This window comes from Saccostrea echinata, unplaced genomic scaffold (genome assembly GCF_033153115.1).
Source record: "Saccostrea echinata isolate AGI-Se365-2 ecotype Australia unplaced genomic scaffold, CSIRO_AGI_Sech_v1 ptg000023l, whole genome shotgun sequence".
In the NCBI taxonomy this organism is placed as follows: Eukaryota; Metazoa; Mollusca; class Bivalvia; order Ostreida; family Ostreidae; genus Saccostrea; species Saccostrea echinata.
In genome coordinates this window covers 8,189,312-8,202,509 of record NW_026889772.1, presented here as the reverse complement: position 1 = coordinate 8,202,509, position 13,198 = coordinate 8,189,312, and the positions used below count along the sequence as shown (strand labels likewise).

The 13,198-nt window shown below is 34.4% G+C and overlaps 1 protein-coding gene across 1 annotated transcript in view; it reads left to right on the top strand.

The window, feature by feature from the left end:
- The window catches only part of LOC133191144 (general transcription factor 3C polypeptide 2-like), a 78,350-nt gene extending 68,377 nt beyond the window's left edge, over window positions 1-9,973 (top strand). The window contains exons 17-19 of the mRNA XM_061326853.1: window positions 3,647-3,820; window positions 9,466-9,540; window positions 9,693-9,973. Coding sequence (XP_061182837.1) covers window positions 3,647-3,820; window positions 9,466-9,540; window positions 9,693-9,842 — 399 coding nt within the window. The 3' untranslated portion in view covers window positions 9,843-9,973. The remainder of the gene's footprint in view (window positions 1-3,646; window positions 3,821-9,465; window positions 9,541-9,692) is intronic.
- Window positions 9,974-13,198: the final 3,225 nt, after the last annotated feature.

Sequence of the window (13,198 nt, the reverse complement as noted above, 5' to 3'; positions counted from 1 at the left end):
TAAGCGTTTTATTATACTGATGTATATCATAATTTCTGAGGGTTTGTATTACCTAATACTACAGTTTCATAGGCAAAACATGAAAAGAATAATTATAATAGTTTTGAGCAAGTATTTGGAATAAGATAACACTGCGGAATGAGCTGAAATCTTGATGACGTCACAATGCTACTGAAATCAGATGACATCATCAGTCTATAGACTGATTATAGGAAATCAAAATTGGCGGCAAAAATTGCATGAAAATTTTCCGAGGGGTGGATAGCAAAAACTATACCCCGGGGTATAGCTTTGCTATGCGTGGAAATTTTCAGACTATAAAAGATAGTTATTTTACCTTCTTAACTTTATATAGGAAACATTTTAACAGAAGTATAATAAATATTTTTGGACACTCCCATTCATTTTATAACTTGGGAGTAATGATTTCTTATCTGCATCTCCTTCCATACCATTGAATAAAATGTAATGAAAATTTCACAGAATCTTTATCACATAGTGCCATTGTGCACCTTTTATTCTTTTATTTTGATTGGACAAATACTTAGGGTTTCACATAGCAAAACCTGGACACGGCCATTCTTTCCATAATATCGGGGGTACCCATCTCTTATCTGCAGCTCTTCTATACCAATGAATGAAATATATGGAGATAACAAACAGTATTCAAGCTCAAAAGTCCATTAAACAGAGCAGAGCAAACACGGACCTCCAAACATCGTTTTAGAAATTGTACATACATAGAGCATGCTCTTGTGTATCGAATCAACTGAGAGATATATACCCCGTATGCAGGTGATGAAGGTATATTGCTGCATAAGTAAGGGAAGTTGACGATTGAAAAGTTAAAGTCATCACGTTTATCATAAAGCTTGGTTGTTAGATTACCATTAACGTCTTTTTCAAGTAAAATATCCAAATATGAAACAGATGTGGCAGACTCTGTGGTATCTTTTATCTCAAGTTCACCAGGATATATCGTATCGACATAAGAATGGAAATAGCCATTGTTAATTGACAATACGTCGTCGATATATCTAAATGTCGAGTTGAAGGCCACAGCAAGTGTTTTCTTCAATTAACGTACAAGATTTTGGACAAATTCTGCTTCATATGAATACAAAAAAAGGTCTGCTAATAACGGGACGCAATTGGTACCCATGGGAATTCCAATAGATTGTTGGAAGACCTGGTCTCCAAAAACCACATAGATATTGTCAATCAGAAACTCAAGCATCTTTTTAATGTCAACTTCAGAGTACTTGTGTGTACAATCAGAATGTTTTTTTACAAAATAATTTTGCAAATGACCAATGACAAGGTAAGTATATTTACGAGTTCCATTTTTATTGAAAAAGCAGCTGTCAATGATATCAAAAAGCCTGGACTTTAATTTATCGTGGGGAATGGTTGTGTATAAAGTTGAAAAGTCGTAAGTTTTAAAGCTGTTGATTTTGGTAAAATCTTGTGATTTCAAATTTTCCAAAAGTTCCTTGGAATTTTTAAGTATCCACATCTGATTTACACCACTTCTCGAACATATTGTAATCAGACTTTCACAGAATCTTTTTTAGCTTACCTCAACAAAGTTGTGAATACACTCAATTTACTTCAGATGCTGGATTCGTGACTTGTTTTTAGATAAGTCCATTCCCAAGTAACTGCAAGCCCTATCAGATCAAAATTGCATAAATGTTGCATCTTGGGATGCACAGTTCTAGATTAGTAGTTGAATGTGGGACTTTGCCTTACTGATAGACAACATTTCTTGAGGTAAGCTTTGTAATCTCTTATTACCTATGTTTTCGAAGTACAATTGTGCACCTCCTATTTTATGTTCCAATTAGACAGATATTGGGGTTTCCAATTGCAAAACATGGAGTTTGCCAGCATATTCATATGGGAGCGGGAGCTACCGAATCATTTTGTGAGCTAAATGCTCAGAGTACCTCTTGTTTTAAAATGCCTAATCCGGAAAATGGTTTAATACAGACAATTTCTCTGAATAAGTGGTGTTAGGATTAGACAAGTTTTACTGTATTCTTAATATACATTAGAAAAATTAAAAAAAAAATGAATACTACATTTTTATGTATTAAAAAAATGCATTAAATGAGTAATTAAATTTGAGGAAGAAAGATATTTAATATTAATGAAAAATATAATATATGGCATGAACAAACTTTATTTTTAGCTCACCTTTATGAAGTCGAAATGAGGTTTATGCTATACCCCTGGCGTTGGCGTCCCGGTTAAAGTTTTAGGAGCAAGTCCATTCCCAAGTAACTATAAGCCCTACCTAGACCAAACTTGCATGGATGATGCATCTAGGGATGGACACTACCACAATTGCTTCGGATGCTGGATCTGACCTAGATTTTCCACATGAGTGACCAGGTTAAAGTTTTTGGAGCAAGTCCATTCCCAAGTAACTATAAGCCCTACCTAGACCAAACTTGCATGGATGATGCATCTAGGGTTGGACACTACCACACTTGCTTCGGATGCTGGATCTGACCTAGATTTTCCACATGAGTAAATTTTAGCCATATTTTAACCAAATTAGCATGGATGATGTATCTAGGGATGGATACTTCCAGACTTACCTTGGATTCTGAATCTGACCTACATTTTCCAGATGAGTGACCAGGGTAATTTTTTTGGAGTATCTATATAATATTATGGCCTGTTATGATTAAACTTGCATAGATGGTGCATCGAAGGATGAAAACTTCCAGACTTGCTTTAGATGTTGGAACTGACCAAAATTTTCTTGATTAGTAAACAGGTTTAAAGTTTTTTGAGCAGGTCTATTTCCAAGTAACTATAAGTCCTACTTAAACCAAACTTGCATGGATATCAATCTTGGGATGTACACTAACTAGAAAAAAAATATGATGTGAAATTTGCCTTACTTATAAATAACATTCGTCGAGGTGAACTTCATAATCTTTGATTACCTATGTTTTAAAGTATCTAGATCTTTAAAATTCAAATGAAATTTATTTATTTGAAGTCCAAGGTTTAAAGTTGAATTTCAATTAAACAACTGCATTTAAAATCCTTCTTCTTTGTTGTACAATGTTTCTCAATTGTTATCTAGATTGTTTATATATAAATAGTCTCCTTAAAAATTACAACAAATTTAAAAAAATTATATTGAAACATGTTTAAGTATTATATAGATTTATTAAGATCTTACTAACCACTAATTGTCCATTGTTCAGATTTTTTACCACTTATCCTCTATGATATGTTTTATTCAGATCTTATTGACCACTGATCCTCTATATTTTATTCTGATCTTATTGATAATTACTCTATGTTTTATTCAGATCTTATTTGACCACTACTCCTCTACAATATGTTTTATTCAGATCATATACCGTATAGTTTTCTTGGCCAGTGTAAAATTTGACTTTTTGGTTGCTCAAAGCTTAAGGTATACCAATAATTTTGGTGTAATTTATTTTAGCGGACACGTGCTAAAAATAGCCAAAATTAGCACCCTACTAAAATAACCCACTATACAGTATGACCACTGATCCTCTGTGTTTTATTCAGATCTTATTAACCACTTATCCTCTATGATATGTTTTATTCAGATTTTATTTGACCACTAATCCTCTATTATATGCATTTTCAGACTTTATTTGAGACTGAGGTTCAGGAAAAGGATTTTGATGAAGAACACATCTCAGGTCAAAAGGAACTTCTTAAAAAAGGAAACAAGAGAAATGCAGATCCAACAGTTTTCAAATCATATGAAAGTGGAAAGAATAAGATATACTTGGAATACAAAGAATGTGATCCATTTCAGGTTCAGTTCTTCTCTCTTAATAGGGCATAAGCACTGATTTACTCTAAACAATTTACTTTTAAAATTAATTTTGTGCTATGGTCAACTGGTCTGAATTAAAAATCATCTAGATGCAAACTCAAATATGTTCAACATTTTGTGTTACCTGAAGAGCTGAGTAATATTGTAGCCTTAGATGTTTTTATCATGCCCTTAACAAACCTCCTCAGGTTACTCTGTAGATGTTTTTGTCATGACCTAAACAAACTCCTTCAGGTAATCACTCTGTAGATGATGATTCATCATGCCTTTCACAAACTCCCTAAGGTTACCACTCTGTAGATGTTTTTATCATGCCCTAAACAAACTCCCTCTGGTTACCACTCAGGTTACCTCGCTGTAGATGTTTTATCAAGCTGTAAACAAACTCCCTCAGGTTATCACTCTTTAGATGTTTTATCATCCCTATACAAACTCTCTCAGGTTACCACTCTTTAGATGTTGTTTTATCATGCTGTAGACAAACTCCCTCAGGTTACCTCGCTGTAGATGTTTTATCATGCTGTAAACAAACTCCCTCAGGTTACCATTCTGTAGATGTTTTTATCATGCCCTTCACAAACTCCTTTAGGTCACCACTCTGTAAATGTTTTTATCATGCCATAAACAAACGACTCTGTAAATGTTTTATAATGCCCTTTAGAAACTACCTCAGGGGCCCGTTTCATCAAAGGTCGTACGCCAAGTCGTAGCGCTACGCCGGCGTAAAGTCGGGACTAGCACAAATATTTGCGTTTCATTAAATAGCGTATCTTTACACTGGACTAAAGTTAGGCCAATATTTTACGTGTAGTTATTCAGGTATACAAATCTAGAGTAAAGAAAGTAAAACAATGAAAATGACCTTGGACCCCTGTTAAAAATTTAAGTTAGTAGGTTAGTAGGAAGAACCATATTTATCAAGTTCAAGAATTGAAGGGAAGGACGAAGAGAACACCCCACCCCACCCCCGAAATAAGATTTACAGTTTTGGGAAAGAAAATTACGATATTTAGCTTGTCAACAAGTTTCTCAGATGGAAGTTTTGTTTACTGATGACCTACCCTCCCCCCTCCCTTGAAAAAAAATCACGGACCAGCCTGCGTCCAGAAAAAAGTTGTTAACGTTCAAAAGACTAGAAAGATTCTGGTTGATTTCGTATACATACTTGAAAGTCAATATATCCTGATATTGAATACTAATTAAAGATGATTTTACCTTAGTGACTAGGGGCAACAAATTTAGTCACTAGAAAGATTCTGAGAATCAGCTGTAAGAGAAACTTGACTCGGAAATGACTGTAATTTTACAATTATTACGCCCATGTATGACAATATATTAGTGTTTAAACAATGTATCATAAATGTCTGAAAAATTCAAAATGAAAATCAATGATACTTACCTTTCTTCATCGGGAAAAATAAAAAGAATCTGCATTTTAAAAAATAAATACTACACTTTTTAAGGAACAAACAGAATGGCGTACAAGGTACTGTCATAGAAAAAATGGGGAAAAAATCTTTATTTTTCCATAATAATGCATATTTTGTAATATTTAATCGATTCTTAATTATTCAGTAGTCAATCATATGCCCAGTTACATATGTACACAAGTACATAAAATTGTAACAGATTATCTCTCCCCCTACTCTCTCTCTTTCTCTCTTCCTTTATCAAAATCAAGGGGGGGGGGGGGGGTAATGTATATATTCCAAAATTTATATGTATATATTCCAAAATTAATACATTTGCAAGAACATTTATTTCTTTTCTCAGCCCTTTAATTTTGGAGTTTAATCAGATGGTATGTTGTAGGTAGTTAATATTTTATAATAATTAGATTTAAGTTGCATGTTTTCTAGAAGGTCCCTAAAAATTCATGTAAGTTTTCATTTAAGTGAATGTATATGTGTGTTGTTCTACAGACATTGTACACAATACGTATGTATGTTTTTTGTGCATGTGCAATGCGTTGTAAAGGACTTAGTCCTGAGACTAAGCGTATCGTTTACGACTAGTCTTACGCTACTTCGTGAAACTCTAATTACGCCCGACTAAATTCTGGCGTAAGCCTCGGAAGTACACCTAACTTAAGTCTTAAATTTACGACTTAATTATGATGAAACGGGCCCCAGGTAACCACTCTTCAGCTGTTTTAATCATGCCTTAAACAAACTTCCTCAGGTTACCACTCTTTAGATGTTGTTTTATCATGCTGTAGACAAACTCCCTCAGGTTATCTCGCCGTAGATGTTTTATCATGCTGTAAACAAACTCCCTCAGGTTATCACTCTTTAGATGTTTTATCATCCCTATACAAACTTTCTCAGGTTACCACTCTTTAGATGTTGTTTTATCATGCTGTAGACAAACTCCATCAGGTTACTTTGCTGTAGATGTTTTATCATGCTGTGAACAAACTCCCTCAGGTTATCTCGCCGTAGATGTTTTATCATGCTGTAAACCAACTCCCTCAGGTTACCACTCTTTAGATGTTTTATCATCCCTATACAAACTTTCTCAGGTTACCACTCTTTAGATGTTGTTTTATCATGCTCTAAACAAACTCCCTCAGGTTACCACTCTGTAGATATTGTTTTATCATGCTGTAGACAAACTCCCTTAGGTTACAATTCTGTAGGTATTGTTTTTTCATGCTGTAAACAAACGCCCTACGGTTACAACTCTGTAGATGTTTTAATAATGCCCTAAACAAACTCCCTCAGGTTACCACTCTTTAGATTATCTTTTTTTCATGCCCTTAACAAACTCCTGCAGGTTACCACTCTGTAGATGTTATTTTGTCATGCCCTAAACAACTTCCCCTCAGGTAACCATGCTGTAGATGTTGATTTATCATGCTGTAAACAAACTTCCTTAGGTTACCACGTTGTAGATGTTGATTTATAATGCTGTAAACAAACTCTCTCACGTTACCATGCTGTAGATGTTGTTTTGTCAGGGTACTTAATGCTACTTTTGTATGTGACACTTATTACAGTATAACACATTTGTGTTTGAGAACTTGTTAAGGAAGAAGTCTTCTCATATCTATTGTATTTATTAACTAAAGAATTAATGAGATTTTCACAGATTCAGAACTCATATCCCTAATTCCTCCTAAGATAAAATTTGATTGTCTTGTTTTATTAGCAAGGTCAGGTCAAGGTCACAATCTTTCTCTGTATATTCAAGGGGAAAAATGTTGTTGTCAATCATGTTATATCTACATGTATCTATTATGAAAAACTGTATGCTTTTCTTTATGCATAAGAAAAAAAATATGTATATGGTGTTTCAGGTAATACTTCCAAATTGAAATAAATATGAGGGCCGTTCAAAAACTACGCAGACTTGTTGCACAGAAAAAGTATTTGACGACATAATCAAGCAAAAAGACATACATTATATAAAAGAATCTTCACTTACATCAACATTTCATATCAAAATGTTGTAAATAATTTACAAATAATTTAATTGATATCGATTGTGGGTGATTTAACAGGACATATCATGAAGTCATGGCGCTGTATAATCGACGTCACAGGCCAAAAAAAATGTGGGCTTTCATTTTTTCAACATTTCCCTTAGTATCCACTCAGCATAACATCCATATACCATTTCTTGTCCAGCTTAAAAACTATAAAACTGGGTACAGCCCACTGATACATTTCCCATAGGCGACAATGTTAACGTTTTCTCACACAGCTCCCCCCTAATTTTCGTTGAATGATCGGACACCCCTCAAATGAAGCTGGTCAAATTCTCTCTCACTGGTTAAAATCTCGAGGTGGCATGTCAGATTCGTTTTCCGGCAAAATGCACATGTTCACAAAAACACCTGAAAAATGAAAGTAAAAGTAGGGTAATTCCCAAAGTCAGGGTATACACATAACAATTCCATTCCTTTCCTTTCAAAATTGACACAAAAATGAAATTGGTTTTGAACTTAGAATTTTCTCTTTTTTTTATATATATCAAGCATCTTTAGTTCAGAAGACCTACTTATTTTAACCTTCGCCATAAGCTGTCATACGAGGGCATCAGTGTTTCACAAACACATCTTGTTTCCTTAAGCGGGGGACACAAATTATCTAAATTAACTTGTTAATATTTCTCTCTAAAATTACTTTAAGACAAGCATCCTCGCAATACCAGGGGTCCTGAGTCAACTTGTTGCCCTTGGACCCCTGGCAAATTTCATTCGTTTTTTGGGGGGCTTGCTTCTTTCATTTAGATGCACCATTCAGATTAAAGCTTTCATAAATAGTTAAGTAATGTAAACAGAAAGGATTCAGTTGACACCTTAAATGCACGTGTTACAAGTTGTTTATCATAGAATGGCTTAATGTGATTGGTTGAGAGATAAGAAAAACAATCAGGATTTGTAACTTTTCCGAAAGGCATCGCTACATTCAGCCCATGAACTATTGAATGAAATTTGCCAGGGGTCCAACGGCAACGTGTTGACTCAGGGCCCTTGGCATTGCAAGGATATAAGACAAGAGTATTTTTTAAGCCATTGTCATTTTGGCAAATTCAAAGTCTCATTTCAAAAATTTAAAGAAACAACGGGGGGGGGGGGGTTGAGCTCGCTTACAGTACCTTTAATTAAGTATATTCTTAAACCTAAGACTCTAAAATCCTTGAAAAACATTTATTGATTTAAGGATGGGAACGAAATTCATTATTCTAAAGTAAATTTTAATAGCATTAAAACAATAAATGTGATATTTTCCTTTACTGTTGTTCTGCCAGGAGTATAGTTCCTCCTAGATCTTGACCTCAGTGGACTATTTCCTTGTCGTACAGTTATAAGAAGGAAAGAAAATCTTAATATAAAGGAAAGTTGTGTCATTTTTTGCTCAACCCATCTATTATGTTACATATTCCACCCGAATGGTTCGAATTCTGGTTTATCCAAAAGTACTTGAAGTTTAAAAAATAATAATTTAATTTTGCTTGTATTCTAGCCTCTGATTGGTTAATATCCAAAAAGGAACACAAATTATTTCTGTATAACCTGGTTTGGTATGGGGAAACACCCCCCTGACAACCAGCTGAATCATCTGTATCCATACAATCCTCTCATTTCCAGTCCTCGGGATTCATGGAAAATTCCAGATTTAATAAATGTTCCTTTAATTTCAAACAATAATTCGATCTTACCACATGTAAACAACCAACATGGCTGCTAGGCCAATGTATCAGTTTTTACCTCCCCTCGACTTCCGTTACTTCCGTTACTACGGTTGTATTATTGAGCGGCAAATTTGAACTAATAAAAAGTAACGAAATTTTACACCCATAGTTATTTAATAATTTTAAAATTAAATTATAAGGAATGACTCTAATTCTGTTTTATAATCCGCTTCGCGGATTATAAAGCGTAAACTGACCCAAACCAGGTTATACTCGAATAATTTGGCCAAGAATTAGAGTCATTCCTAAAATAATTATTGTATGGAAAATTTTAATCAACAGAAAATTTTAAAATGACTAGTACGGGTTTATCGTATGTGATAATAAAATGTTAATATAAGTGACAGGTATGCGAGGTATTTTAAAGATTTTGATAAATAGGAATCTTTTCTTTTAGATTTACAAATTGTATGTGTTACTTGCAGCCCAAAAAGAAAGTTCCAAAGATCACGGTAACTGCAGATGACGTCAGAGGCTTAGCTTTCCGTGCCGTGTACAGGGTAAGCCTATGGAACTTTACTAACAAGAATTGTTTAAAAAGGCCTTCCTGCATGACAGTTTACATGAATGATAATTGTTTAAGTACCCTGTTAAAGTTCATATTGAAACATATCCTTTTTAAACCAAAGTCTTGCAGTTCCTTCTGTTTCAGATTGAAATGAATCCAAACATCCAGAGTTGTGTGTGGGTGGCTTCTGGAGGACAAGCTGGAATTGTCCGGATCCATAATGTTGCTCAGCACTTAATTCCCACAGCTGTGCAAGATCTAAAGGATGTACGCAGTTCCCTGAATATTACATAAAAATAGATACGATCTATTTCAAGCTTTGCTGTGTCATAAATCAGGCCTATATAACCTTATTGAAATATTGCATGCTGTGATTTTATTCTCAACAGTGTCAAATAAAAAAAAATGAAAAACATTAATTTTCAGTCACAGATCTCTTAAGGCATTACAAATAAAGCAATCATTTTCTAGGTTCCACTTTTTTAATGCCCCTACCATGAAATGGCTAGGGTGTCTGATGTTTCGTTTCTGACTGTTACTGTATAGAGGGTTAATTTCACGGGTTGTAATTTTCACGTTTTTCTCTCCTCTGACACGATCGCGGTTTGTTGAATTCGCGGAATTGGTATATGATAAGTTACCTCCCTTGTCTTTATATGTTTAATCCATACCAAGCTAGAATGACATTAATCAGCGTCAGGCCCGTAGGAAGCAATTTCAGTTTGGGGGGGGGGGGGGCACTATCAACTACCAAAATTCCTTGACAAGCAAAAAAAAAAAAAGGTCATCAGCCGTTTTTATTGAGGGGGCACAAGCATATAGTAGCTAAGTTTTCTATAGTATTCTATATATTGGCAAAATTATTGGGGGAGGGGGCACGCCCCCCCCCCCCAGTTCCTACGGCCATGAGCGTCGTGTATTCACTTCACCAACCGCAGGGTATGTTTATATAAAATAGTTAGATTTAATAATTGATGACTATTTAAAACAAGTGCAGTTAATAAAAGTTCTACTATCTTTCCTATATGCTATTACATGAGTGCATGTACACCCTAATATCTTTCCGAAGGTATAATACATCGCGGCGAAAAAACTACTGGACGGTAAAAAATGTGTTAATGTAAGTCGACGAAATAATATAATTCCACATCTTCAGCAAGTTCGATAGTTATTTGAATGATTTATAAAAACCAAAATATCGATACAAACTAATACGCATGATAATGCAGGTAACAAATACACGTGGTAACATAGTTAAGCAAGGATAATCAAAACCCTTGACCCTCGTCTTTTGATAGAAGAAACATGTAACATTGGTTATTAAAACAGTTTTTTTTATCTGCTGATCTAAATTAAAGTAAAGCGTGATAATTAAAACAACTGAATAACAAGTACGACTCGTAATTACTGAAATGACCATGTACTGCACGTTTATATACCTAGCGTAGTTTATAATGCAGGTAATAAATTCACAAAGTAACGTTAGATACGCACGGGTAATCAAAACCCATGACCCATGTGTTTTGATTGGTGAGACATTTAGCGTTGTCTTGTAAAACAGCTTTTTTTTTTTACAATGATTACAGGTTATTATCTGCTGATTTGAATTAAAGTAAAATCCACCTGTGACGTCACTCCTTTGTTTGAGCGCTCCATTATTTTTCAGGAATGGAGAGTTGCAAATTACATTGAAAACGGAATTTGTTATGTTCTTATTCTCCTTCCCGTGCCTCTACCGAGGAAAGAACTTAGAAAGTTTTATTAAGTTTATTTTCAAATAAAGAAAATAAAAGTTCTAATCTTGAGAATCGAACCCGGTACCTTCACCTTCGAAGTCGGGTACTCATCTCACTGTGCTATCGAAGCTGTTCAATGTCAGTGTATTTAACTAACTTAAGTACATTTTTTCGCCTTACTTTCTATCTATATATAAATTAAATACTACTAATATGTTATGTATATTTACAGTGTATCTTATAAATATTCTTTATTATATATTAACGAACAATAAGAGGGTGGATTTTACGCGGGTTAATATACTCGTAGCGCTCCATTCCTTAAAAGCAATGGGCCTCGGCCCCTTCGGGGCCTCGGCTCCATTACTTTTAAGGAATGGAGCGCTACTCGTACATTAACCCTTACGTAAAGCATGATAATTAAAATAATTGAATGACAATTATTTCTCGTAATTACTGAATGACCATGTATACTGCATCTACATATATATACATGTACCTATCGTATCTATTCTCAAATTACCAAATATAGCATGGAGGTTATTGAAAACTTATTCACTGTTTCTTGAATTCACAGATTTATCAACACCGTGAATATAGCGAATATTAACACCGCGAGTTATTTTCCCCCTATACAGTATTCAATCTCATTATTTTCCAGACTTTTTAGGGTACCTGAGCCAAAGGTTCTAGTGAATCTTTCTGCTCAATGAGTGTCCAGTGTTCATCTGTTTTGGGTAAACTTTTCATATTTTGAATATCTTCTCAAGATCAATTGGACCAATTTTAACCAAATTTCCCACAAAGCATCTTTGGTTTAAGATTTGTTCAAATGAAAGGTTTCACCCTCTTTCAAGGGGAGATCATTTAGAAAAAGTGAAAATCAGATGGCCTCATTTAAAACTCTCAAGAACTAGGGGGCTAGAAAAGAGTCTTTCTCATTTTCAACATAAGGAACCTGCCATTTACCCCCAGGAAATATTTTCAAGACATTTGATGAACACAAATCACTGTTCCTGATTACTGAGTAATCAAACTTACTGACTAATTTGTTTATAAAGGGTGCCTCTTCCATAGTTTTGAATTTCATGGCCTTTGGATAGAGGTTCTGGTGTTAGGGCAGGGCTCTATTGATTATACAGCTCCACGTACTTTTAAGCTCACATTGTTTTCAGCACAAATTCAAGGTAACAATGCACAATGTGATATTGTGTAAAAAGACAACAAAAATATTTTAAAGGTGTTTTTTTATCATTTTATTTTGCCCTGTGTTTTCTTAAAAATGAAAGTGATGTAAAACATTAAAACTCGTGCTTTCTGAATCGTTGAAATTCCATGCAGAAAGATCATACAAATTATTTTTCTCACATGATCGACCTTCTAAATGCTAATTGTGACGTCATAAACTTGTGTATTTTCCCGTATTTTCTTAAAAAGATGCAGGACACCAATTTGCAATGGAATTTTCTTTCAGATAATATTGTCCACAGGCATCGCCCACAAAGATTTTGAGATATGTGATTTTTCAAAGAATTTTACATAACATATCCGAAAATAAAAGTGAGCGATGGCTGTGGACACTATTTTCTTAAGGAAAATAACCCTTGAAATGGGTCATTTTAAGGCTTTTTCTGTTTGAAATAGAGAAATGCATCAAATTAATCACGTCATATTTCCAGAATGGTACTCCTTCATGCCGTATTCTTTCCTGATTTATAACAGTCATATACTCAACTAATATTTAAGCCAGTTTCAAAACTTTTTGAAAACATTATTAGCTCACCCGAGCCGAGGCTCAAGTGAGCTTTTCTGATCACATTTTGTCCGGCGTCCATCTGACTGTAAACTTTTCACATTTTCAACTTTTTCTCAAGAACCACTGAGCCAATTTCAATCAAACTTGCCACAAAGTAT